Source organism: Falco naumanni, chromosome 9 (assembly GCF_017639655.2).
Source record: "Falco naumanni isolate bFalNau1 chromosome 9, bFalNau1.pat, whole genome shotgun sequence".
NCBI lineage: Eukaryota > Metazoa > Chordata > Aves > Falconiformes > Falconidae > Falco > Falco naumanni.
In genome coordinates this window covers 10,087,262-10,115,245 of record NC_054062.1, presented here as the reverse complement: position 1 = coordinate 10,115,245, position 27,984 = coordinate 10,087,262, and the positions used below count along the sequence as shown (strand labels likewise).

At 34.9% G+C, this 27,984-nt stretch overlaps 1 protein-coding gene across 1 annotated transcript; it reads left to right on the top strand.

The window, feature by feature from the left end:
* Nucleotides 1-55: 55 nt before the first annotated feature.
* C5 (complement C5) lies at nucleotides 56-27,947 on the top strand. Its single transcript, XM_040605387.1, has 41 exons — nucleotides 56-190; nucleotides 1,171-1,363; nucleotides 2,303-2,465; nucleotides 3,081-3,151; nucleotides 3,761-3,852; nucleotides 5,657-5,739; nucleotides 6,221-6,311; nucleotides 6,642-6,747; nucleotides 7,449-7,575; nucleotides 7,927-8,042; nucleotides 8,271-8,471; nucleotides 9,026-9,229; nucleotides 9,688-9,897; nucleotides 10,078-10,227; nucleotides 11,113-11,239; nucleotides 11,535-11,603; nucleotides 12,179-12,379; nucleotides 12,997-13,087; nucleotides 13,530-13,606; nucleotides 14,230-14,369; nucleotides 15,050-15,271; nucleotides 15,850-15,910; nucleotides 16,479-16,568; nucleotides 16,831-17,043; nucleotides 17,191-17,266; nucleotides 18,139-18,298; nucleotides 18,752-18,847; nucleotides 19,136-19,307; nucleotides 20,152-20,357; nucleotides 21,147-21,299; nucleotides 21,624-21,686; nucleotides 22,491-22,572; nucleotides 23,221-23,272; nucleotides 23,954-24,056; nucleotides 24,810-24,884; nucleotides 24,981-25,086; nucleotides 25,274-25,360; nucleotides 25,738-25,827; nucleotides 26,121-26,204; nucleotides 27,016-27,154; nucleotides 27,428-27,947. Exons 1-41 carry the CDS (start codon nucleotides 126-128, stop codon nucleotides 27,555-27,557), a joined length of 5,037 nt encoding a protein of 1,678 aa, XP_040461321.1. The 5' UTR covers nucleotides 56-125; the 3' UTR covers nucleotides 27,558-27,947.
* The last annotated feature ends 37 nt before the right edge of the window (nucleotides 27,948-27,984 follow it).

Genomic DNA, 27,984 nt, shown 5'->3' with positions numbered 1-27,984 from the left:
CTGCAATTAATTATTAACTGTGAGTGAGATGTTTTGGTATTTCTGTTCATCTGCTGCAGAAGCCAAGCGCAGTTTAATCCAGACTCATTAACATCTATGGTTTGCTGTTTGTTGCCATAGGCACTATGATTATTTTAATCTATTTTTTTGTTTTGCTATTTTCTGGAACAACTTTTAGCCAAGAGAAAATGTAAGTAAAGCATCTATAGACTATAATGGAAATGTTACTTGATTGTTGTCTGCTATTTTAGGTAAATTGATACAGAATTTAAGTAGAGCAAATACAAAAAGCACTATCCAAATCAATGTGTTTTCACAAGCAAAATTCTCACTAATATATGTGGGACTAATGTGAGAAAAAGGACTGATGCTTCTGGAATTACTGTATTTGCTGCCAAAGAAAGAGGTAGAGTCATCTCCTTATGTGCCATAAGATAAATATGCAAAAAAATTAAATAAAGCTGCTGCTCATTAGCTCTTCTGTAGTGCCTCAGTGCTACAGGTGTGATGAAAGCTCTTCCTTAAACTTGTACTTAGTAATGTGGTTTTGATTCTTATATCTGTTAACAATAGTATATAGAAAGCTGCCAACCTAAGTGCTTTTGGCATTTCAGGACAAGAAGATGTACATGTATCAAATGTTTTGTTCAGTGGCACTTTAAATGTTTTACTTGCATTACTTGTCAGATACGTAAAAGCCTGGCTTGTACTTTTTTGGAATGATGGTACTTTGATTTATGAAGCGCTGAAGAAATTAAGAGTAATCCTGCAAATATTTATTCACGCTTGCCTTTACAGTACGTTGCCCCATTCATTTTGATAAGAACTTTACTGGCAGGAACCACACAAGTGTACTATTTGGGAGACGAGTGTTTCAGGGTTTAATTGGGCAAAATTAATTATTATTTCCAGGTAAATAGACTGTTTTAGAGGACATGCTTTTGTGTGTCTGCAAAATCAAATCCATAAACGTTACCCACATTACAGTTTTCATAAAAATTATTCTGACTGGGGCTTTACTATTTTTAATTAGCGTCTTAATTCTAAGACTTAGCCTGGTTATCTTGTTTGCTTTAATGGTGCATGCATAAGTGAATTACAAATGGAAGTAAGAAATCTGAAATAAATATAGTTCCATCACCCTTTTATTGGTTTATATTCCATATGCAGATATGTCCTTACATCACCAAAGATCTTCCGAGCTGGGGCATCTGAGAAAGTTGTAGTCCAAGCTTTTGGTTACGATAAGGAATTTCCAGTCAATGTTGCCTTAAGAAGTTTTCCAGATAAGCTTGCTGTTTATTCTTCTGGCTATATTTCTTTAACTCCAGCCAACAAATTCCAAGCTGCTGTAACTTTAACAGTAAGGAATTCAGACTTTTCTTGCAGTGTTTTTATTGTCACACTTAGTTCTAAGTGTTAAAAAAGATTACGGTAAGTTTTCAGTGGTTTAAACTGGGATGGGAAGCCTAGCACCCCAATTTCTCACTTTGCCATGTGTCGTTTATTTCATATTAGTTTGTCTGAAATTGAAATTACAATGGGTAAAATTACTGTGAAGGAATGACACCAAAGTTAAGCATATACATGTATCAAACTACTTTAGAAACATTTTCAGTTTCATAACTTCAAAAAGTAAAAGGGAGAGAAGATGGAGAAGTGTTGAATGTGGATGAGGTATGTCAATGAAGTGTTCAGAGTGAGCCAAAATGGTAACTAAACTGAGGTTCAAGACTTGGTCTGGTTTCTTGGTGACAAGCTCCAAAGGGGCCCAGCTTTCACCACAGAGATTGAACTGATTTGCTTGAAGCAAAGAGTGCAGGAAGCTAAACGGGTTTCTACTGAAAGCTGATAACTGAGAAGGTTTTAAATGGGGTTAGGCCTCCCAGGAGGTGCTGCTCCTCGCTTAGTTTTCCTTTTCAACCAGAGTAGCTATCTCACCGAACTACCAACCACAACAGCAGCTTTGCTGGAGGCAAGATTCATCACATGTATAAGTTGAAGTCTGATAATTTGTACTCTCATAACCTCATAACTGGGCTTTGCACTTTGCTGTTTTAGTTCTGGACCTAAATAAAATGCAAAATCTCAGAATACCTGTTCGTAGCTTAATACTCCAGACTGTCATCTATGATGTAAGCAAGAATAAACCCTTGTGGGTGTTGATGTTTTTATGTAATGATAATCAACAACAGTATAGTAATTGCTGTTCAGATACTCTTCCCAACAAAAAATACTGTAGGAAAAAATACTTGCAAACTATTTTAATATTCTCAAAAATCTTTTATTTCATCTCCCTCAGCTTCAACCAACAGATTTACCAAGAACAGATAATTCAGTCCAGTATTTGTATTTGGAAGCTGTTTCTCCACATTTTACAGGACTAAAAAAAATTCCTGTTTCCTATGAGAATGGGTTTCTTTTTATTCATGCAGACAAACCAATTTATACTCCTGATCAGTCAGGTAAATAATGCTTATTTCTCTTGGCTATTATTTGATTTTTAAAGACTGTTGACTGCCGAGGAACTAGGATTTAAATGCCCTTCAAACTCTTGGTTATGTTATATTGCCACAGCTGCTATTTAATTTTTAAATCAACAGAATAATATTTTGAACTATTTGATCATACTGTAGAAATTAATCACTTCTCCCTATATCCTCTGATTCCCTGCTCTCTACACCCTAAATGACTAATCTGTGTTGCAAAGAGTGAAAGATATTCCTGGAAATATGTTAAAAATACTTGTGAGAAAATATGACTGAATCACTGGTTTCATGTAGATTGAGCTCTTTTCCCACGGAAGTGATATGCTAGGATTGTGATAGTAAAAAAACTGTATTGCACTGTGATGATTCAATGTGAAAGAGTAGTGGTGCAGGGTCTCTCGTTGCTAGCATGAATAAACAGTTCGGATTCCATACTGGCACAAGGTCATGAGCATTCTATAAATACTAAAACCTTAAAAAAATAGTAGGGATAAAAGGTTGGGTTTGAGGGTTTTTTTATTTGCTTGGTTGGTGTTTTTTTTTAAATCTCTATAACAGTATGACTGAAACTTACTGTAAAAATTCTTCCAGTGAAAGTCAGGGTTTACTCTCTGAATGAAGAACTGCAGCCAGCTCGGCGAGAAATTGTCCTAACTTTTATGGTAAGTTGTAATTGAATTTATTATTAATTGTCTGTAGATCATAAAAACTATAAATGCAGTTAGATGGTAAATCAGTATTGCAATCAATATTTAATAAAACTTAGATGTTTTTGCAAGTAGGCAGATATCTTTTAAAACATCTAAAAATGACTGCATAGTATATAGAAGTTTTCAAGTCCCAGATCTGAAGTTGTTACAAAATGGGGAAAAAAAACTCCAACTAATAGTCTTTGATATTTGGGGAGAGGATTTTTGAGGGAATGTTAATAATACATGGGGTTTATTCTGTTATTTTATTTAAGATATAAAAATAATCACTATCTACTATGTTTTTTAGCCTTTAACATTAGACTTGTTATTACAGTAGCTTTTTCACAATTTAAAGCATTGTGAAGTAACAGCTTGTAGTTGTTGGAACCACAGTAAAATGTTTTGTCAGAATTTCAATCTGAGCTGTTCCTAAAAATATTTGTGTTTTCATGCTGTGAAATGGGCAAAACTCTTAGAAAAATATGTTACAGCCAGGCTCCCACTGAATTCACAGAATGAAAATTTTCTTTTGGTAAGAGTCATCTGTAACTGCTGATTCTTTCCTGTTATAATTTAAAGGATCCTGAAGGAGTACCAGTCGATATTCTAGAAGAAGACGATTTTACTGGAATAGTTTCTTTTCCTGACTTCAAGATTCCTCCTAATCCTAAGTAGATTTATTTAATGCATTTTGAGAATTATTAACATAATAATGCCTTTTCTTAAAGACTGTCAGAGTGTCTCTTGGTTGATACACAGAGAGTGCATGACTTGAAACTTGGAGATTTCTAACATTTCACGTGACGTGAAACCATGGTATAAATAAGGAACTTCTGACCAAGTATTCTGCTTTTTAGTTGACTTCCAAACTAGCATTTGTCTCCTAATGCCAAGTGGGAAGCTTACTCTCTGTTTTGAAATAGATGGCATATGCTCACTGTAATGAGAGAAAGTAAGGAGATGTAGTGAGTGAGAATACTGGTGATAAAACTGAAATTAAGGAACAGTTAGTGGTAGGTTTGTCTTGCTCAAATAAAAAGGAAGATTAACAAAAACTAAAGCTTTCTACTGCGGAGATAGAAACCATGTTAAAGATGTATTGATTTCAAGGAGGGGAAGCACTCGTATTTCATACAAATCAGCAAGTTTTCCAGTAACAGCAGCATACAAAAAAAAAAAAAAAACCTACCAAAAAAAACCCTCTTCAGTTCTCCTTTTAGTCTTGAGAGGGTGCTGAAGATTCACTGAGTTGACAGAAGGATGCTAGTAGGGCTTGAAAAATAATTTTTGACTGATTAACTTTTCATTAGGAAATTAGCAATAATTTCAGTCTGAGTAAAAATTGATTTTGTATCCTTCTTGAAACCGAGTATCTGTTAACAGTAGACTTGTGTAACTTTTATTGTGGCACTATACGACTGACAGATTGTAGGAACTGATCTATAAATTATGTGAATTGCAGTTGTGCCTCAGTGCTCTAGTCAAGAGAGAAGGACCCTCATAGAAGTCTGCATGAATCCTTTTGAGCATTTTCTTGATCTATGATACGAATACATTTTTCAGTGTAGATGTATACCCATTCTCTGTCTATGCAAGACATTAACTAACATGCTTAATATTTTTTTGTAGTATGTATATGTCAAATTATTATTCGATCTTGGATCCAACTTGAACTCTAAATGTTTCCTTGTAACAAAATTACTTGCTTTTTTGTGGAATTTCTGAATTCCTTATTACTTATAAATGGCATAAGTGTATTGAACTTGCCTATATATAACCAAAGAATTGATAATTGGTCATACCTTCTGGCCTTGTTTTTATTATTAGGGAGAAGACTACATTTTTCACTTACATTGAGGAAATTTCACTATGTTACAAAACTGACACAGATGAAATGGATGTAGTATGTACTATGGGTTCAAGTTCCTTTGAACAGTGAGATAGGAAGATACACACATTTAGATGTGCCCTGCACATAGAAGTTCTGTGAGTTTATGTAAAGCAATTTGAAATGAAGCAAGTGTCTTTTGAGTGCTTCTAGTGGCAAAGAAAAATCATCCGAATTATGGTAAATCAAGTATGTGATACGTATTAACCCTGATCACTGCATTGGAACAGACTTGTAGCCACAAACAGGCATTTGTTGAACCTCAGGAGTGGTAACAGGCAAGTGAGAGAAGCCAGCAAATAACGTCTTAATGGCGCTGGTTACATTTGCAGTCTTCAAAATGTGTCTCTGTTTATTCCCAATTGTTTCCCAATTTATTTCAATGTTTTAAACTAAGTTTCAAGTAATTATTAAAATACCAAAGCAGAATCTTCTCAAAGTAGGCATTGAATGTGTGCAAAAACTTGGTGCAGAATTATTCTCTTTAAATAATTATTAACATGAAATATTGTTCAGTAGTAAAATTAATTTTTGTCTTCAACATTAGTTTTCATCTTTAAAAATGTTTGATTGTTGATGTTTCATAGGTATGGAATTTGGAAGATTGAAGCCAAGTATAAGAAGAATTTTGTAACCTCAGCTGTTGCAAAATTTGAAGTTAAGGAATATGGTAAGATGTACCCATACTGTCAACCTTTGTTTTTATATTTGTATCTATGAAATCTATAGAGGACAGCTATAGCACAGGGGAAGAAAATGCAGAAATGCCTGTGGTGATGTTGATCTGCAAAGGGCTGCAATGTAATGCCAAAATGGCAGTGGCAGTTCAAGCTAATCAGTCATATCAGTATAAGCCTATATTAATACAACTTGCCTATAAAATGGAGCTATTCTTTGCTACACTGGATCATCTTGACATAGTTGCACGGATGCCAAATGTGGAACCAGGGCAACTGCAGGTAACTTAGGGCTTTGAACTTGTGCTTCAGTATGGATGACTGACAGCTGCATTTTGGGGCTATAATATTGTCATTCAAATAACTTGAAACAAACGTGATTCTTTGATAGCTATTCAGAAAGGTCTTTCTGGGTACCTATGGATTAATGTATGAAAAGACATCTAAGTGGCTTTCTTTTCTACTCAATTTCAGCAATGCCAAGCTTTTCCATCGTCATAGAGCCAGAAAGTAACTTTATTAGTTCTGATAAATTTGAGAACTTCAAGATTGTTGTGAAAGCTAGGTAAGGAGATTTGGCTTTGATTTCTAAATATGTGTGTATCTCTGCTTTTACCTGAATGATTCTCCCTTGTCCAGAAGTTTCCTCTTTTACTTCCTCAAGAAGCCCTATCATCGCAATCCTTTCTGCTCTGCAAGAGAACCAAGTGACCCTTTTCAAAGTTCTTACAAAGTGATTGTTTTTCAGGATTGTTTTTCAGCAGAAGTGTTTAAAGCTACACAGACTTCTGGTTTTTGTCCCTTGCCTAGGAAGTCACTTTTCTTCAAAAACAAATGCTTTGTTGCAACCATTACAGTAATCTTAAAAGTATTTATATTGTTGCTTTGTTCTCAGCTATTTTTATAATAAAAGGCTTGCAAGTGCTGATGTTTTTCTTCGTTTTGGAATAATTGAAGAAACTGGAAAAAGAATGATACCTCGTGCAATGCATGTAACTAGGGTAAGAAGCAAGCCTAGCTTGTACAGATTTCATATGCTTAGTTCGGGACTGATCCAATTCCACTGGAGTTTTCCCATTGAATTTGATGAGAATGGGTCCCAACTCCTGGTTTGCGGCGACAGCTGTTCAGTGTCAACTTTTGCTATGTAATACTGTCATCAAGGGTTATAGAAATGCACTGTAAAATGAAACTTGGACAGAGGCAGCGTCTGAGACAAAGTAATTTCTGGTTCAATTACTCACTTGGGTAGACTGTGTGGTTGAAATTTCTATGAAAGAACTTTTATGTGCTCTATTACATAATACATGAAAGAAATCAAATGGGGATAAACAGCAAAATTATATTGATGTATTATGAGGAATCTGTTCTCCACCAATTATCCCTCCCTCATTTAGTCTGGCCTTTTTGATTTAGTCATTGAAGAATTATAAAAGGCATTATCTTTCCTCATTTAGTGAAGATAGCTCTGTGTTATTCCTACCTCTAGTTAGGCCTGCATGCAGACTTTGCAATATGTGCCATTGGTTGATTAATTATCAATAATGTTAGGGAATAAGTAATTTTTTTTCATTAAAACATCTCCACCTATGATTTCCTCTGAAAATAGACAATGAACAGAAGCATGATGAAGTTAGAATTTGCGTACAGTGCATCTTATTTCTAAATTACTATTAAGTAATGATTTATATTTCATTTCCAGATTGAAAATGGAGTTGCTGAGATCAATTTTAACAGTAAGAAAGCAGTGAGTTTTATAGGGTTTCAAAATCTAGAAGAATTGGATGGCTCATATTTATATATTGCAGCATCAGTGTTGGAGTCTATGGGTAAGTTGCTTTTAATCAAATGTTTTTAACGTATCTGCAAATGTAAACAGAACTAGAAAACAAAATTATATGGATAACTTCCTTAGCGTCAGACTTTTTTTAGTATTCTGAAGTCCTTCTTCCAAAAATTTAAAAGGATGAACAGCCCATCCACCACTGTAAAAATGCATAGGCATTAATTTTTTTGGGGGGAGCTATTTGTTTTCACAACAGTACTAGGAGTTGACTCTTTAGATGCAAGGTCTATATAACTGCCTTTATAACAGACAACTTGTGCTGCCTTTTGAAGGCAAATGGAGAAAACAGAGGCTCTAGGATGTGATTATTAAAAGGGGCATAATATTTTCTTAGGTGGCCTCAGCGGTGAAGCAGAATTTGCTGGAGTCAGATTTGCTGTATCTCCTTACAAATTGAGTTTGGTTGCTACTCCTCTCTTTGTGAAGCCTGGACTTCCATTCTTTATTAAGGTTGGTTAACATAAGCAGTATTGTTGCACATTACAACATAAACCCATAATGCAGAAGCCATATACTTTTTTTGTATATATTATTGCAGGTCTTAACACACTTTTGATTTCCATTGCCCCTTTACATTTTTTTATCTTGCTATTGTAGAAGAAGGTTAGCAGCTTGAAAGTTTTCTCCTGGAAAAATGTCACCATTCATATCAGAAATGTTACCTATTCTGATGAACAGGTGCAGGTGAAAGATACAGTAGATCACTTCGTTGGAAATGTCCCTGTAATTCTCACTGCAAAATCATTTAGTGAGCAAATGGATGAGACTGAGTTGGTATCAGAGGGTTCAGAATCTGGGAGAAGAAAAACAAGCATGAGTGATGGAACTGCTTTGTTTGTTGTTAATATCCCATCTGATAGCAAAATACTGGAGTTTCAAGTAAGTTAAATTGTTGCATTAACTTATTTCTTCAAGGGTTTAATTCTGTGCTTTTTGTGAATGTACAGCACTAATGAGAAGATTTCACACAAGTTTAAGAGTTTATAAACTTGGAGATTATGACGAATAATCAGTGAATAAAATGCAGGTGCTATAATGAAACATCTCTATTGAAGTCTTGTTCTGAAACAAAGTATCATTTGCCACATATTTATAAAAATCTATAAACAAATTGTGTGGAAAAAAAAGCTGAGTGTGCTTCCCTCACTATGTAGGGAGGCATATCATTAACCTTTTCTGCTCTATTTAATTATCTACCTGCTTTTCTACACTACCATTTTGTATTTGACTTGATATTGGTAGATCTTTTCATTGAAGAAGATATGAAAGTCTTGAGTTGGCTTTTCTTTTATTAATACCTCTGAATAATATGTTGCAGAATGTTTTTAATATTGTAATTGTTTTCTTAAGCATAATTTTTCAGAAGTTAGGACACATGGGTTTTGTTTTCTCCTTTACTCAAAAAACTTTTAGACATTTTATTATCTTTTCAGGTAAAAACTGCAGATTCACGTCTTCCAGATGAAAACCAAGCAAGTAAAACCTATGAAGCAAAAGCTTATTCCTCATTAAGTCAGAGTTATCTATATATTGACTGGACTTCAAACCACAAAATACTAGAAGTAGGGGATTTAATAAATGTTAATGTATATCCACATAGTCAGTATATTCATAAAATACATCACTACAGCTATTTGGTAAGTAACAGATGTTTCCACATAAATTAAGGAATTGTGATTTAACATATGGTCACAGATGAAATACTTCAACAATCAAGAACTATCCACAGCATAGAATGCATGCAGTTCAGACAACTGTTCCTTCTGTCTGTCAGTCTTAAGTGTAACAAATTGTTAACAGTCTCATATTTAAATGATATATTAGATCTCCATGGTTTTGAATTCTCACCTGACAGAGACTGGGATTGAGAACACTAATGCAGGAACTGAAATAGGAACAAAGAGAAAGAGATGCAGAGACAGCACTTCTTTTTAGGGGATGAGGGAGAGAGTTCCATGCCTTGAACTAGATCCACTGGTCCCAAATGCATTTTTGTGTGTGTTGGATTATATCCTAATGCAAGTAATTGCTAAAGGTAAGAAAAATATTAATAACAAAATTTGACTTTTTTATTCTCCATCTTTTTCTATTATAGATCATGTCAAAAGGGAAGATAGTAAGCTTTGGAACTCAGGAGAGAATTAAGGATTTGGAATATGAACATCTAACTTTTCAGATAACCCAAGAAATGGTTCCTTCAGCACGTCTTATTGTTTACTACATAGTCGTAGGAGAAGAAACTGCTGAATTAGTAGCTGATTCAGTTTGGCTGAATGTGGAACAGAAATGTGGGAATAGGCTTGATGTGAGTAGCAGAACAGGCACTAAAATTTGTGCGTGTGCGTTCATTTTATGGTCAGATTTTAACTTGGACTTACACCAGTTTTTTAGCACTTCCTCGATTTATTAAAGTGTCTGCCTTCAGATGGATTTATTTTTGAGCAATGTGCTTTTAAAATTACCTATATTTGTTTTCAATTTGTAGATTAAGCTGCTATCAAGCAAAGAGACACTGAATCCAGCAGAAGTTGTATCACTTAACATGAAGACAGAATTCAATTCATTTGTTGCTTTGTCATCTACTGACAAGGCAGTATATGGAGTTGCAGGAACAGGAAAGAGGGCAATGGAAAAAGTTAAGTAGTAGCCACAAAAGAATAACAAGTTGCTGTTAGTTTTGTGTTCACATTCATATAGCTGTTGTGTCATGCATTCAGTAAGCCTGAAAATAGGCAGGAGAGCAATTCAATCCAAAATGAAGTTGCTGGTTTAAATCTGACAGTTCAAAATTATAACAATACTTTATTTACAATATTTTGACTTCTAGTAAAAGTAAATACTGGTTTTAAAGGCAAATCTGAACTGCCTCATCAGAACCCTTCGCACCTGGCCAAAAATAGGTTGCTGTGTTAGAGGGCTCCTTGATCGGAGAAGCATGGAGACTACATTCTCCTTCTTAGCTCTTCCTATAATCTTTTGAGGTTATATTTTTAAGGCAGACTGGTAGAATGGTATGGCAAATGCTGTTCTGTTCAGTGGGTTATAGAGGTTTTCAGTCTTTATAGAATTTTAAATATGCATGTATGTAAGTAAAGCCTACATATCATCTAAAGAATTTCATTCCTATGATAAAACATGGTGGTTTTTTAATACTTCAGAGCAGTCAGATACAAAATACGTAGGAGAACAGAGTACTTTTGTACCAGCCTTGAATCATTTGAATCTGTTTCATAGCACTATTGAATTTGTTTTAAACAGGCTAGTCTGAGTATTGCAACTGCTATAAACATGTTTGTGAAGCATTCCACCTTGATCCATCTGTGTGATTCTAACTCTGACGTGGGGTACAAGAAAGTGGCTGTGCTGCTGCTTGAATTAGCTCAAATATTGCTAAATGGTTTTGTTCAGTGTGTTGTGAGGACATCTTCCAGACTGGAGTGCCCTTTCTGCAAGTCTAACTCTCGTCCATCATGTGCTATATCCCACATTTTAGTGAGCTGCTGGTGTGTGCTTTCCTCAGGTAATGCTACAGCTGGAAAAGAGTGACCTTGGGTGTGGTGCTGGAGGAGGACGGAACAACATTGATGTATTCCGAATGGCTGGGCTTACATTTTTAACTAATGCAAATGCTGATGATTCAGATGAAGGTATATTCCTTTAAGATGAAATTGTAGATTTTCTTTTCTGAAATATTCTATTGTGACTCTAAATTGTTATGTTGGGACTTATTAGGGAATGCATATACTAATGATATTTGAGAAAGGAAAATACTGACTTGTGGATCAGTTACAGTAATAGAAATGAAAATACTTTTGTGTAATTAAAATAATAAACAGAAAAAGTCTCCCATATTTGGAATGTCATTTTTATGGAATTATTTTTAAGTGGACTGTGCTATTACAAAAAAAGGTCATGTCTGTACTGATTCACTTATTTTTTGAACAGGTGAAACTTGCAACGAAGTTTTAAGAAGCAAACGGTCTGACTTCACGGAGCAGATACTCAAAGAAGGTGTTAAAAAAATCTTTTAAAGTATATAATTGTGAAGAAAAAAAATCACATCCATTAGAAATCAAGAAAATCTGAGCACTAACTAATTTTAATTATTGTCATTAACTTAATGTAGCAGAGAGAGAGACTGAAAAATATGGAAAATAACTTTAGAGAGGACCGCATTTATAAAGTTTCTTAGCCATATGCTGAATGTGAAGTCTGCAAGATTTAAGTACAGGTTGAAAATACAAGATTTTTCTTTTTCTGAAGAGATGTAGCCTGAAAACTCACCATACTACCATATGGCAGTCTTTCCCAATGACCACCTGCCAGGGACCAAGCCTGTCAGAAGAATCTTTGACTGTTAAGAGGAGTTGTGTTACATTTTAAGGTTTATCTAATCTATATTTTTAATTCAGAATAGTAGTGATTGTGTGTCACTAGCTTTTGAAAAGTGACAAGTTTATGTGCTTCCTCAAATCTGTACCTTCACTGAAATGCCACACGTTTTAAAAATACATTTGATTTAAAAATACATTTGATACAAAGAAAAACTTGATCTCATGAAGTGAGTTATTTTATTATTATTTCAGCATCCAAATACGTACATCCAGAAATTCGAAAATGCTGCATGGCTGGAGTAAAAGCCTATCCAGTCTCTGAGACTTGCAGTGATAGAGCTCAGCGAATTCGGCATAATCAAAAGTGCATTTCTGCGTTCATAGACTGCTGTGAATTTGCAAATAAGCTGCGGGAGAAAGAGCCTAATAAGCTTCTAATATTGGCAAGAATGCGTAAGTACTAGAGCTTTAACTCTGCTGTGGATATTTGGTGAAACACTTCCAGTGGAATATGGGTAAATACAAAGGTGATAGTTTTGTTAATCTGTTAACCCCTCCCTATTACCTGTCAGGGTTATTCCAGAAAGAATTGTACCAGTCTCCAAAGACTGGTTGTACACCCCTGAAGAGGGGTAGGAGAGCAGTTCTTGATTCTGTCAAGAGCTATATTCCATTCACCCATATTTGGAACAAGCAGAACTGAAATAGAATAGCATCATTGTCTGTGAAGGCAATGCTAAATTTGAATCCTTTCCGCAGGCCCAAAACAGCCAATGGGTAACATCTCCCATTCTCTCCCTATTATTGCTTGTTAACAAGTTAATATTGGATTATCCAATATGGATATCGGACAGGTATTCACATGTGCAAATAGATGAGGTGGGATTAACACAGACTTTTAGTTGAGGGTATTGAGATATATTTTTTTCTCTTGTATCAGGACTAACCTGAGGCAAGTAAGCAGAATACAGTATCACAAGAGACAAAGATAATAATTTTTGGAGCCTTTGGTGGAAGTCTGTTAGCAGGTGATTTGGTTGGGTTTTTTACTTGCTTTATTTGTTCTTCAGATTTTGAGGGTACCTTGGAACTGGATGAGGCAGCAGTTCGTAGCTATTTCCCTGAAAGCTGGTTATGGGAAGTTCACAGAGTTTCTCCAAGGTACTGCTTTTCTCAGATCAGTTCCCAAAATTTGACTTGGTCGTCAGTTTTATAGAAAATATATGCTAAAATTGAGGTAAACTGGGTAGCCTGAGTTGTAGCAGAGATGTGTGCTGAAATGCAGTCTTATACAAACTATTCCTGCGCTGTTTCCCTCCATGCAGGATATGCTGTCTGGTGCCCAGTCACTTTTCCTTTCATTTTCAGCCTCACTAAACACCAGGTTCTGTAAAGTCAGCTCAAACCAAGTTTATAAACCCTCCGCCCCCAACCCCCAATTCAGAAGTCCTGTTTCCTAGATATGCTCTTGTATCTTCTCATACCTAGTCTCTCAGATAGGAGTTGCTCTGGGCATGTACTGTCTTTGTGTTGATTGATTAGCTGTTGGCTTTCACAGATGGCTATTGAAAATGCATAAATGTACAAATCCTTCTAAACACAGGTCGAAGACTCTGTCTGTCACCTTGCCTGATTCGCTGACTACCTGGGAAGTACAAGGTGTTGGCATTTCTGATGAAGGTAGGTGCTGCAACCTGCCTAGATTGTAGCTAAAGAATTAGGGAGCTTTTGTGTTTGGATTTCACAGAACCTCTCGTTGCAGTTGATGCGTGTGTTCTAAAATGTTTATTTTCTGGTTGATAAGCAGGAAAAGAAGGCATAAAATACGTATTTTAGGTAAAGGAAACCATTTCTTGTTACGAATGTAAGTGGCTTGGAAAACAAAGTCTATCTTGTGTTTGACAGTGGCCCATAATAAATGACTTAAGAAGAAATAGTGAGTGACTCTTCCCTGGCACAGCTTTACAGTGTCCTGCTATCAATAGCTCAGGGATGGGAGGAGAGGAAGAAGCAAATTTTCTGACAGATATGATAGTCCAAACAGAAAATTTGTTTTTCACTTTGGAAAGAGGAGAAGGAGCCCAAAGGTCTGGTATGTCAGCAAGAATGTGTGCAGGATGGGAGACAGCAACTTGGAACAGGAGGCTAGAGCCTGGTCACTTTTAAAAAAGCTTGGACAATTCCAGAGTACGTGTTGAAAAATAAGTCATCAGTAAAGGTGGCAAGAATGTGAAGAATTTTTTCAGACTTGTTTATCAGAAGGGTGGGTAAAATAGTCTGATTTATGTTTTTAATTTTCTTAGGTATATGTGTTGCTGCACCATTGGAAGTGCAAGTTGTGAAAGATATCTTCCTGAGTGTTTATGTTCCTTATTCTGTGGTGCGAGGAGAACAAATTGAGTTAAAAGGAACAGTTTATAACCATAGAGCTTCTGCAATTAAGGTAATTTGTGGTCTCAGAGTTCTACAAAAATTAACATAATAAACTAAAAAAGCATCTCCCCTGGGAGTATCCAGTATAAACAGATCCTTGGATCAGATTTCCTCAGTCCTTCAGGTAGTGTTAAGTGTGTTCTGCATAACCATAAACCAATGAAACCCAGTCATTAATTGTTTCATTTCCAGCCATTCCACTGATTACAATATTGTCATGCTCTAGCCTAGCAACTTTGCCTTGTGAAAGTTAAAATAAGATTTTTTTCTATTCTAATGTTTGGACACAGTGTCAAAAAGCAATGGGATTTTTAAAATTACCTGTTCCAGAGATCAGAGATTACATTGGCTAGGGATTTAATATAAAAGGATATTTTTAAGGAGATACATGAAATTAAAGTGCAAAATTATTATTGAAAAAATCGAGTGAAGTATAGAAAAGTATGTGTATGAAGCAGGGAAGTGTATGTAGCCTCATACAGTGATTTCCTGGTGTTGCTAATGAAGATTTGTTAGTGTGTGTCTAGTGCAAGTAATGGAATTCCAAAGATAGTAACGCTTGCTCATTGTAAATAGAAAAATAGTATTACAGTAATAGAATGCTCAATATAGGATTTCAGTTGCTTTAATATTTCTCTGGTGTTGTACCTGTCATGGAGGTGAAACATTTAAAATGTCTCAACTTTTCAGTTCTGTGTTAAAATGGCAGCTGGAAATGGAATCTGTTCTTTTGGAGACTCTGCAACCACTGGATCGAGGATACACAATTGTAACTTTAAGAATCTAGACGGCAGTTCTTCATCACCAATTAGATTCAGAATACTTCCTTTGGAATTAGGTCTTCACACTATCAACTTTACATTGCTGACAGCCGGGAACAGTGAAACTGTAGTTAAAACTTTACGTGTAATGGTAAGAAAAAAAAGTCAAAATGTTTCTAGTGGTTTTGAATTTCGAATTGATTCAGTCACAAGAAATAAAAATATGTTAATAAATAAATATTGCTTTATTTTACTATTATCAGAATCCAAAATATCACATGATATGATTGAATTCCCTGAGGTGTACACAGTGGAAAAATGCATGACAGAATATTTGAGTATGTACATTTTTAAGTTGTCATTACAAGAATTGTCAGGAAGATTATACATATAAATAGATTATAACTTAGTAAGCAAGGAGGATACTGTATTCTAAGTTATTTGGTTCAGATTTTCAACTGATTAAGCATGCTTCGCCAAAAGGCACTTCTTGGTAATTTTATACTTTCTTAACCTTTTATTTAAATGTCTTGTTAAATTTTCTCAAGAATTTTGGGAGATAGAACACAAATGTGTGTGGAATAGATGTAGAACAATTAAGTAAAATGTAACTACAGAGAAGGATGTAGTAGGCAAACATACTATGGCTTTAAATTGTTGTTTCAGCTAATACATTTGATTAAGCAAAAGTGCTTTAATTTTCTGCTTCTTCTATGTTAATAATTTCAGCCAGAAGGCATTAAGAAAGAGGTTCATGCAGGTTTCACTTTGGATCCACAGGGTGTTTATGGTAAGAGAAGTGATCATGTCTTTGTATATTTTTTCATATTCTTGATTCATGATGATTAAGTTTTCTGTAATGTGAAAAAATCGGCATTTCTCCTTCCTGAAATATTCTTCACATGTCTTCCAAAGGATTTCCTGTCTTTTCATTGACTAACAAATCCATCTCAAAAGACCTAGTCTTTCAAAAAAATACTTGGATTAATTTCTTAAAGGAAACTTTGTGTATTTTTTTACTGTGATATAATCCTAAGATTTTCTCATTAGCAGATGCTTTATTAATGAAAAGAGAATGTGGTCTTATTTAACCAGAGATGAACCTGAACCCACAATGTTTAGGTTCAGATCAGACTTTTTTTCTTAACAAAAAACGCAAAACAAAGATGTGTGTTTGCATGTTCTTTTGCAAAGGTTGATATTGTTTGCATGTACATTTGGGTATATTTCTAGTTTTCAAGTTATCAGAGGTATTTTTGTTGCTGACTTCTCAGATAGTTGTAATCTTTAATTCTATTACATCTGAATCATCTGTTAATTTAGATTGTGCAGTGTGATATATATGCATTCAATTATAGGTTCAATGAAGAGACGACAAGAATTTCGATACAAAGTCCCACTCAATCTGGTCCCTAAAACAAAAATTGATAGAAGTGTCAGTGTAAAAGGTAAATTGAATTGAAACTTTGTCTGCTGCATAGGCACTTTCTGTATATATGTGCTTCTCCTGTTTCCTATTTCTTTGTTTAAAATTATCTGAATTTATTCCTAGTTTCTTATTTTGAGAAAAGGCTTTGCAAATCACCTTTTCGTGTAGAATTTTAAATACTTTATACAGCATGATTGCTTATAAGTATCAGTCAGATTCTGCCCTTGGATTCACTTTCATTATCTCTCATTTAAATAAATTTTGGGGTTTTCTTTCTGCAGGACATCTTATGGGTGAAGTGATTGCCACAGTCATCAGTCCTAGTGGTCTTAATAGTCTCACTAACCTGCCAAGGGGCAGTGCGGAGGCAGAGTTTATGAGTATTGCCCCAGTATTTTATGTGTTTCATTACTTGGAAGAGTCAAATAACTGGCATTTACTGGGTCCTGAAACCTTAACCTCAAGAACTCAAATGAGGAGGAAGATGAAAGAAGGTAGAAAAATATAACTTCTTCTCTTGCTTCAGAGTTGTAGGGGTGCAAAAACTTTGCTGAATGAGAAGGATAATATATCTGAATGAGCAAATATAATTTTAATATAAATCTCTTCATAACTCATTTTCTGCCCGATATATCACTTAGGAATTGCGAACATCTTGTCATTCAGAAATCCTGACTTCTCATATAGCATGTGGAAGAATGGGCTAGCTAGCACATGGTGAGTTAAAAATGTCTTTTGATTAGAATAGGTGGAAGAGGCTTGGTTTACTCCTTTGCTTTCATATTATAACTAATTTTTAAAGGGTCATACTTTCTAGTAACCATGAGAGGTGAGCTTGATCGTAGGTTTAAATGGTGCTTACAGTTTTGTGTAATATGTTCTGATTTCTCATTTTCACTCGCTCCATCTTTTATTTATGTTCATAGTTCACACCATTACAACCAAGCTGGGGCAATGGTTAGATGTAGGCATAGCTGAGAGAATTTCTAGGGTTTTGCTCCGTTCTGAAACCTCTTCTTTGGGCTTCGAATTTTACAAAATGATTGTGTAGACCTTGGTTCCCTGCAGAAGCCGTAAGCTCAGGCAAAGTTTGCACCCCAAGTTTAAAGAAGGAAAGCTAAGTACAGGGACATGATACCTCTTGTTCACACAAATATATTTAAAGAGTATCAAACAGGAGGGGTAATACTGTTTATGGAAAACAGAATCTGCCATTGAAAATTAGGCAAAATACATTTTCACTGTCTTGCCTTTCAGAATGGCAAATGCAGTTGGCTTGTAGAAGGAAGTAATAAGATGCTTCAAACGCATCTTTCTTAAGTTCTGTGCGTATGAAAAAGTATTCTTTTGGGGAAGTAATGAGTTCATATCCTGAAACATGGAAATTGATCCTAGTTTAAAATGACTTAGTAATTATTGCCCATTTGTTAAGTTAAATTTAAAAATCATGTGCAATATTTCTTTGAACTGTGGGAGTGTGTAGCATACCTAAATCATAAATAGTGCAAACTTGTGTCTAGCCTCTAGCAATGTGGTGGTATCTTATCTGCTAATCAAAACAAATATAATCTGTTTGATTTCTTTGGCAGGTTGACGGCTTTTTCCTTAAGGATCCTTGGACAAGTTAACCAATACATAAATCTTGATCAAATTTCTGTTTGTAATTCACTTCTATGGTTGGTTGATAGCTGTCAAATGCCAGATGGGTCATTCAATGAATTTTCAGGTTACCAACCAGTGAAACTTCAGGTAGGAAACGCGAATGTCTGTGCATATGCAGTAAAAGTAGAAGTCACCAGGTAGTAATGTGTTTTAGCAATACAATACATTTTAGGCTGTGTTTCACCAGAACGCCTATTCAAGACAATTTGTCTAGATTTGCCTTTTTTAAAATTCATTTAAAGAACAGCACAATATTGAAAACCTTTCTGTTTTCACACTAGAAGTAGCTGCTTGCTATTTCTTAATATTTAGAAAAAATATGTAGGATGATTTTACAATAGAATAGTCCTGTCTTGCCAATAACTATACATGTTTTAGTCTGGTTTTTTTACAAAAAAACTTACCTTACTTTTCAAGTTAAACCAAACTGATATTTCTTACAGGAATTTCTCAGTCTTCTTACCTAAACTGTAAGAAGTTCTATTTATATAAATTAACTGTTGGTTCTATTTAATTATATTTACATATTTGATTTTGTAGGGTACATTACCTAAAGAAGCTAAAGAAAAATCTTTATATCTCACAGCATTTTGTATTATTGGAATTATGAAGTCAATTAAAATATGTCCTACTCAGGTAAATATTTTTATTTCTGCCAGCAGTCATGTTCTGGGATTCTAATTTCTTCCATTTTCTTTAACAATTGTTCAAAAAAATCAAGGGTTTTTTTCAATTTTGAAGATCAAGATTTATTTGCTTTGTTAGTTTTTGTCTTTCAAACTGTAAAACAACAATGAAATTCTGGATCACTTTATTATAAGACATATTGTAAAAAGTATTATATATACCTGTATTATCTTGATAGATGTGTCCCTTTTAAAAATAGTCTAATAGATGTAAGCTGTAGCCTGTTCATCTTTTCAGAAAATCCATGATGCTAAAAATAAAGCAGGAGATTACTTGATAAAAAATGTGCAGTCTGCTCAAAGCCCCTTTACTATGGCAATAACTTCATATGCTTTAGCTCTTGTGGATTTGAACCACCAGTCTGCACGATCAGCGTTCTCTGCACTGAAGGAGGAAGCATCTGTCATAGGTATTACTAAACTCTCTCAGAGTCTGTACTGAAGTTGGCTCTTGGGTTGGCTGTTCTTTTAGTATTTTTAAATTCTCTAATGTGATGGCACTACTTGGGGAGTGGATTTCAGTGATGCTTGTTTTGGCGTGAGTTTTTAGTCCTCTGTGGCCTAGTATTTTTGAGAGATTGAATCCTGCTTTCAGCTTTTCAACAGTGCAGTTTCATTAGCAGTATGCAAGCCAGCTAGGCATCTGTCATGCCCCATTGTATCACATTTGCTCTATCTATAAGCTTTCATTTTATACGGGTGTCCATAGTGGATTACTTTTGTCTGCCTCCTCATCCTTATGATGTGTCCACTCTCTTCCTTGGCTTGGAGGGGAATTTTTCACAATATTTCCCACTGTCTTCACTTTTGTTATGTTCGGTTTTCTTCTCAATTTCTCACTGGTTGATGAGGGACTTTGTAGTCTCTTGTGAATGCTGTTCCTTTTTAGTGTATTTTGCCACAGGCAAGGAACTCAGACTGTTTTCTGCCAAGTAACGATTTCTACTGGAATAGAAACACTTTGTCCTGTCTGTTGAAAGTGGCTTTAATTTGTTTGGCCACTGTATTGCTGTTCAGGACCATCAATATTCAGATATGCATCAGATGCTTTGCATCAGGCCTGTTTGTCATCAGTTTCTAGTATAAATGTCAGACTTACTAGTGTAAGAGAAGTATATCTTCATCTCCTGTTAAAAATGCAGAGTGAGTTCCTCCTTTTCTCCTTGACCTGAGTAGGTAGTACTTCACCTTGTGTAGTCTGGAGAGTGATGCTTCTGTGTTTCAATCCAAAACTTTCTGTTTATATGATTGCAGGTGACCCTCCTATTTATCGGTTTTGGAAGGGTACTTTCAAAACCCTGGACCAACACACTTCCAAATCTGTTACTGCACAAATGGTTGAAACTACAGCATATGCTTTGCTTACGGCTTTGCTAAGAGGAGACAAAACCTATGCTAATCCAATCATCAAATGGTTGTCTGAAGAACAAAGATATGGTGGAGGATTTTACTCAACTCAGGTGAGCTTTTAAATATTTTGTTCTCATTCTTCAAGTACCAAAATCTGAGATGTCATAAGAGGGTAATGTCATTAGATGACCACATTGACAACCTCAGTTTCGTCTGTTGGGATTAGTATCAAATGACTCTGTTGCCATTATATTCTTTGTCTCTGGGAAATGTAACTTCTTTTCATTAAGTCTATTACAATGAGAAATTTGCAAGCTGATTCCACTGACTTCAAGTCTGCTGAATGAAAAGAATCCTAGAAGGAAAAGTTGCTTTCCCAAAGTTTGTATAAAACAGAGTATTTCATTTCATGACATGGTATTTGTTCTTGTTACCCACAAAACTGGAACACAGTGTAAGAAGGTATGCATTTTTTCATTGTAAAAACTGTGTTAGGGTACATGAATAGACTAAAAGTCAAGTGAAAGTTGCCAGATTTCTAATACACTGTCAACTAGTCATACTATCTAGAATATTCCAATTCATGCAACCTCTCTTTTTGTAAATTACTAAAAATCTATGAAGAAAATTGAGTGCTGTTTGTTTATTGCTGTTTCCTTGCTTCCTTTTTAGTACTTGCAGGCATTTCTTTAAATTGCGCAAGTATGTCTATGTAATGTTATGTTAAATATTTTACCACTACATTAAGTGTACTGCTGAGACACTGCTAAGCTGTCTAGCTAGTAATGGTTACCATTATCTGTAATCATGTTTATGTGGCAGAAAATAAATTCCTTTGTAATACATTTTCACTTCTATTTAATTTCTGGAATTTATTCTTTATAACTGATTTTTGGCAGGACACAATTAATGCCCTTGAGGCCTTGACTGAGTATTCCCTTCTTGTCGAACGGCTTAATTTGGACATGAGTGTTAAGATAGCATACAAAAATTATGGAGACCTTCATGTACTGAAACTGACAGAAGATAATTTTGTGGGAAGAACCATGACAGTGAGTGAACAGTATTGCTTTTGAAAAGTGAAAGCAGAATTCTTAGCAGCTTGTTAAATAATTATTTGAACTTTGAAATGGCTACTAAAGTAGCTTTTTCTTCTAATATTCTGGTGCTAATTTGGTATCGCAAATGTTTGAGGACTTTGCTTATCTGCTAAATTTAATGCATTTGAGTATTTGTTTAAATTTAGTATCTGCTTGTTCCTATGAAGTTTATTTTGTAGAATGTGTTTGTAGCATCAGACAAAGATGTAGAAAGTAGAAATGGCAAGCAGATCATCTGACCTGAGTTGTTGCTAATAGCACTGTCTTTATTATTAGATACCTTTGGATGATGACATATATGTAAGCACTGGAAGCAGCACTGGTATAGCTACAGTAAATGTAAGCATGCAACTGATTTTTTTTAATGGAATCTCTGGTTTGTTAATATCAACACTGAAAAAGACTAAAATTTCTCATAAACTATTCAATTTATTACCCTTACCTTTAGACTGGAGTGATGGATATCACTGTGGCTGTATTTTAGATTAAGTACAAGCCATTTTATGACTTAGGGCTAATGACAGAGAAGCTGTGAAGTTTCTTCCTTTTCATCAGAGGTTTTCTGTTCTGTAAATCTAAATAGATGATCAACTTCATTTTAATGTTCATCCATTGTTTCTATCTCTGCTTAGACAGCCAAACAGGGGAGACTCAAGTTAGCTATGAATTTTGAGAAATTGCTCAATTCTTTGTTATTCTGGTGTTTACTCTTGGTTTGAAAAACTGTTTTCTTGCAATATTTAAAGGAATACTTTTTGTCTGCCTAAATAATAAGCTGTTGCCATGATATATTTTCTTCTAATCATAGCCTCTTCTAGCATCAAACTTAATAACATCTGAAATGTACATGTTCTTGTGTACTAGTATTTATGTTCACAAAATAATCAGGAATTTTTGGGGTAATATTTCTAATCTTGTAAATACGACCATCAGGAGTGGTGTGGTTTTGCTCAAGAATTCCCCATTTCTTTCTGTGCTGATAATTTATTTACTCTTGCTTTGCATACATCAAATCTCATCATGCTGTACAGACTTCTTTTTACTGCTATTATATTCCCCATATTATTATTTTTCACAATTGAATGCCAGTTTTAGGGATTGTTTACTGCTTCTGTTTTGTCTAATTTATTTGTACATGTGTAGGTGAAGACAGTATATAATACAATTGGTACTTCCGAAGAGTCATGTAACTTTGAATTGAAGATTGTTCCAAAGAGAGATGATGGTAAAGGGTTAATATGGTTTTAAATATTACTACTCAGGTCAGTGCAAGGGAGAGAGGAAAAAACCCCTTACTCTAACAAAGTGTTTCCTATTAAGAATAAGACTGTAATAAATTCTTCCACTTTCTAAATTTAAAACTGGAAAAGGAATTGGTAGAAGCCTCTTTAGCCCTTCTTGAAACGGTTGCCTTTTTGTGAACAGAATTGCTTTTTAATGTATTTTTGTTAGGTGCATTTTTACTCATTTACGGAAGAGTTTTTGCAGTTGGGGGTGTGAGGAATACAAACTTCTGGCAGAAGAAAGAGATATGGTGGGGGATGGCAGGGGTTTACAGGGAGTTCTACAAGGTACTGAGAGTTCTAGTCCAGTTACAACGTGGTATATAACCACATCCTGAGCTTTTGCCATGAAGTAGTTTAACTTAAGTGCACAATAAACTACATTAAGCATTAAAGCTGTCATTTCACCTGAATTATGAAAGTAGTATAATGTTAGTTGTTTGTGGCTAGACAACAAGTTCCTATAAAAATAGCCACCTAAATGATTTAAAGAATTATCTTTCAATTATGAAAATGCTGTATGGGAATTTTGGATTGCTGTTTCTGAAAACATATAAAATTACTTACTTGACTCTACTTGCTATGAAAAGGTTACAGAAAAGAAGAAGGTGAGCCACTGGGGCGCTTAGAGGCTTGTGCAAAGTAAGTACAGCAGATGGGGTTTTTGGTTGGTTTGGTTTTTTCTTTTCCCAGTGATTGTGCCAGTGTTTTACATTTAAAGTTTTCATTTAACTGAGCGCTGGTTCTAAATGTCCTGGATTTCCTAGCATTCCTCCTTGCCAAGGCGGAGCTCCCAGCTGAGTGTTAAGGGGTTGGAGCAGTGCAAAGTAAATGCACTGTTGGTCTACGTATGCATTATGGAATTAATCTAAGAATGTTACAGAGGCTTTCTGATGTTTTGGGTTTTCTTAGTTATTGTTTTAATATTGCAGTAACTGACACATTTATATTAAATTTCTTTTATTTTTTAACAGATTAAAATGTTTTTATTTGCTAATAATTGTACCTGGTCCTCTGATCTTATTTCTTCTCGTTTCTTCAATTTTGTGTGTGTGTGTAAACAGAAATAGAGCCAAAGGTCATGATCTCTTCAGGAGCAAGTTTTATTTTGATTTATATGTAGGTTTCTTGCAACATAAGTATTAAGAAAAGCTTCTTTATGCATGATATTTGCATAAATCTGAAATTACTCATCTAGCTATGATGTATGGGTTTACTGTGATCTAAATGTTGATAGAATTTTGCTTAAGTTTTTCTGGCATCACATTTGAAGATTTCTTTTTAATTTCAGTTATGTTTAATATTACTTTAAATCTGGTTTAGGTACAGGCCTGGCATGAGAGAGCCACGGTCAGGGTCTGCTCATGCTGTGATGGACATAGGTTTGGTTAGTGGATTGGAAGCAAATACAGAAGACTTATCTACTGTAAGTATTAGAGAACTTTTTTTCTTTTACTGATCTTTTTTTTGCCAGAACTATAATATTCTTCATCTTTTTCTGTTAGAATAGTGTGAATTTATATAATTAATTATATCCTTATTGCTTCTGAACTCTTCTAATACTAAAGAGAATAATCTACTTAAATCCAGATTATGGATTTTTGGTAGAGTCAGAAGCTAGGCGTCTAGTTAAAGTTTGATATCTAGGCTTCCTCTGTTGTTAGTGAAAAGACAAGAGTGGATGGAGAGTGTTTGTCATCAGTGTTAGGGTAGTGTGAATCAGCCTCTGGAGATGCTGTAACTGCTAACTGGAAAGGCAGCACCATTAGTGTAAACACCTAACTGCAAGTTGGCTAAAAATTCAGTTCACAAACTGAATCTTTACAGTAGTGCTTGTGTTCATCCAGCTCCTGTTGGCAAGCATGAGAGTTTTTGTTAAAGGTAATTACTTATACTTACAGGATTTAAATAGGGTACTATACATGGACTCAAGTATTCTCTTAAGGATAATTAGCTCCTTCATTCTTTATTATCTTCATGTAATGAGTAAAAGGTTAATTTCCTTAAAAGCAAACAAAAAACTCCAGTGAGAATACAAGCATTATAAAGAGGCAACCCTAAAATAAGGGGCTTTTTAAATCTCGGAATTATGTTAAAACTACTGATCACAAAACATTCAAGGTCGTCCAAAAATGTTTAATTTGTGTAAGAGATTTTTCTCTGTTTTTCTCCCTTACAGCTTGCAAGTGGAGTTGATCAGTTGATAGCAGACTATGAGATAAAAGATGGGCATGTTATTCTTCAGATAGACTCTGTATGTTACCCTTTTCATAACTCTAAGCACTACTTTAACTCTTTGGAATAATTTTGTTTCCTTTAGAGCTCCTTAATTTGTGTGTCTTTCAAATAGGTGCCAGCTAATAAATTTCTCTGTGTTGAGTTCCGAATAAGTGAGCTTTTCCAGGTTGGAATGCTAAATCCTGCCACATTCACTGTTTACGAGTATCACGCACCAGGTATGTGTTCCATGTCTTCAAATTAATGTTTGTCTTTTAACTCTTTATTCCTCTTTAAAGACTGCGTTTTTTCTGTCTTCAATAGCTTTGTAATCCTTTAAGCTCAGGTAACTTTTGACTTACAAAGTTTCAGTGCTGACTTCTTGGACTCTGATTTTCTATTTGTATTTATTTTTTAATATTTTAGATAAAAGGTGCACTGTACTTTATAACCCCTATGGAAATGATAAACTTGTGAGATTGTGTGAAGGAGATGAATGCAAATGCATGGAAGGTAAAATTTTTTCTTTAAAACATTTTCCCATGTCAGGTGGTGGGAAAATGCATTGTAGCGATTCGGACAAAACCACACCTAACACAAGGGAAAAAACATCCTCATAAGAACACAGCTGTTGTCTTCTCTGAATTTTACAGTTAAAAAAAAGTTGAAAAAAAATGTGTGCAGTATTATCATGGGTGTCTGAATTAAGTTCAGGTGATTGAAGGTGTTATTTTGTATTTTAAATATTCATTGATCCAGCATGCAGTCCCATAATTACAGTGCTTCTTAGTTACAGTAGATTATCCCAAACAGGTAGAGGTTCATGATGGTTTATTTGAGGACATGTGATGACATTGTCTTAACACTGGCTTTTTTCTCTCTCAATGTAGCTGAGTGTAGTAAAGTACAAGAGAGACTAGACTGGTCAATAACTGCTGACACAAGGAGAGAAGCTGCATGCCAAAACGATATTGCATATGGTAATATTTGAATTGTCATTACCTAAGTGCTAATAAGTGCTGTGTTTTTCTTGCTTGATACTGTTCTAACATGGTCACGTGTCTTTGGGGTCAGAGGCAGGTCTGTGGCATCAGACGAGAGCACGGGTAGAACTCGTTAATGTTTCTTAGCCCTGCAGTGTATAGCTATAGCCATTGTTTTCCCAGAAATTAGTATTGTAAAGGGACATTATATTCACTGTCTGAGCATCTGTAAGACATGTAGTATCTATTGCAAGAGCAAGAAATAACAAAAGGTTTGTGTTGTTCTGCAGTTTATAAAGTGAACATCTTATCTCGCAGTGAAGAAGGTTATTTTGTAAAGTATTCTGCAACTCTTCTGGATCTCTATAAAAGAGGTGAATATCCTTTTCTTAATCTGTTTAATGATTTACTTAGAGTAAAAGCTGTGTAGTTGAGACCACTGAAGCAGCTGACAAAAATCAGCTGTAACATAAACCTAGTCATTTCATGAGAGTAGAAAACTGTAGTCTCAAATACAGCCTTAGAGAATTATTCTGTACTCTGAGAAGGGTAATCTTTGTTTGATGTTTTTAAACAGCTTTTCTGTATTATAGCTGTGTTTCACTATAATCAGTTAAATATCTTTTATGTGACAAAACAAGGTGAACATATTCCATAATCAATTAAGTTGGTCGTGAGCTGTTGTTTAAATGTCTCATCCACTCCACAGAATGCCCTCCCATACTGTATACATAATGATTGAAGGGTGATAATATGCAAGGATACGGTGTGCCTTGACTTTGCCCAGTTTTTTCCGTGTTGGGCATGTTTCTGCTTCTGGGAGAAAGGACTTAAGAATGCTCTTGGGAACTCACTGACTTACCTTTGGGAGAGGTAGCTGCTCAGAGGTCCTGCAGAGCTAAAGCTGATATTCACTCATTTTCCCTCTGAGTTTAAGCACCCGATACGTTCTTATAATTACTATAATATAAAATTATTGAATGTACACAAGGCTTATTTACCATTCAGCTTTAATGTTAAAAATCTTTTACAGGAAATGTGGTTTATATCATCAGATTTTCGTGTTACATAACTAGTGCCCTTGTCTGTGCTGTACGGTAGAACATTTTAGTGTTTTCTGTCTAATATATGAGTTGCTGGAAATTTTCTTTGTGAATTTTTCCAATTCCTGGCATTCTACTTCAGGACAAGCTTTTGCTCAAAAGAATAATGAAATAACCTTTGTTAAAAAGAAGACCTGTACAGATGTTGAACTGAGCCCAGGAGAGCAGTACTTGATCATGGGGAAAGAAGCCTTAAAGATAAGCATTGGTTACAGTTTCAAGTAAGTAATTTACCATCAGGATATGCAGAGATTTAACCTTAAAGTGTGCTGTGAAGTGGCAAGTGTTTGTATATAATAACTCTTATGTAATATATAATTGGTTTAATTTTTATAGTATTAGTTCAACCAATAATTACACGTTTCAGATGTGTACATGTAAAACAGGATTATGAACACAAAACAAGCAATTTCACGTTGCACTTCTTTTTTTCTGTTTGACATTTTCCTCCCCAAATCTTAGCAGCAAATTGTCGTCTTCTGTTGTTGTTTTAGATTCCAGTACCCTTTGGACTCAAGCACTTGGATTGAGTGGTGGCCTTCAAATACAGCTTGTACATTTTGCAAGGAGTTTTTAAATACAATGGAGGATTTTGCTGAAGATCTCATCATCAATGGCTGTTGATTTACTTGGAGAATTTTAAAATTAAAAACACAGACTAAATCTCATCTATAAAACCCGAAGTAAATCCTCACCTGTTTCGTAATTCTTTCCCAGACTTAACTTTGATTAATAGTTCGTCTTGAAAAATGGTCTTTGCTTGTATTTCATAGTCACATTCTTATGACACAGTAATCTTCCAAGTATGATTTTTGACCTTGGATAGGAGAATAATGCAGAGTACTGCAAAGACATTTGAAGTCAGATGAAGTGGATCGACTGTAAAAACAAGTGTGGAAAGGACTGTCTTGTGCCAGAATAATGCTTAAAAGCATTGAAATCTGATGTCTTATTAAAACATAAGCCTTCTTTCATAAAAAAATTAAGGGAAAAATAAAATTGTTTATCAAATGATTTCGTTACAACTTTAATTTCCACCCTAATTAAAAAA

What these genes read in the sequence shown, in the direction of transcription:
- C5 (XM_040605387.1), top strand. Translation starts at nt 126, where the DNA reads ATGATTATTTTAATCTATTTTTTTGTTTTGCTATTTTCTGGAACAACT. An exon ending in ACCAACCAGTGAAACTTCAG is followed by an intron (nt 18,299 to 18,751) that starts GTAGGAAACGCG and finishes TTGATTTTGTAG; the next exon opens with GGTACATTACCTAAAGAAGC. An exon ending in GAGGATTTTACTCAACTCAG is followed by an intron (nt 20,358 to 21,146) that starts GTGAGCTTTTAA and finishes GATTTTTGGCAG; the next exon opens with GACACAATTAATGCCCTTGA.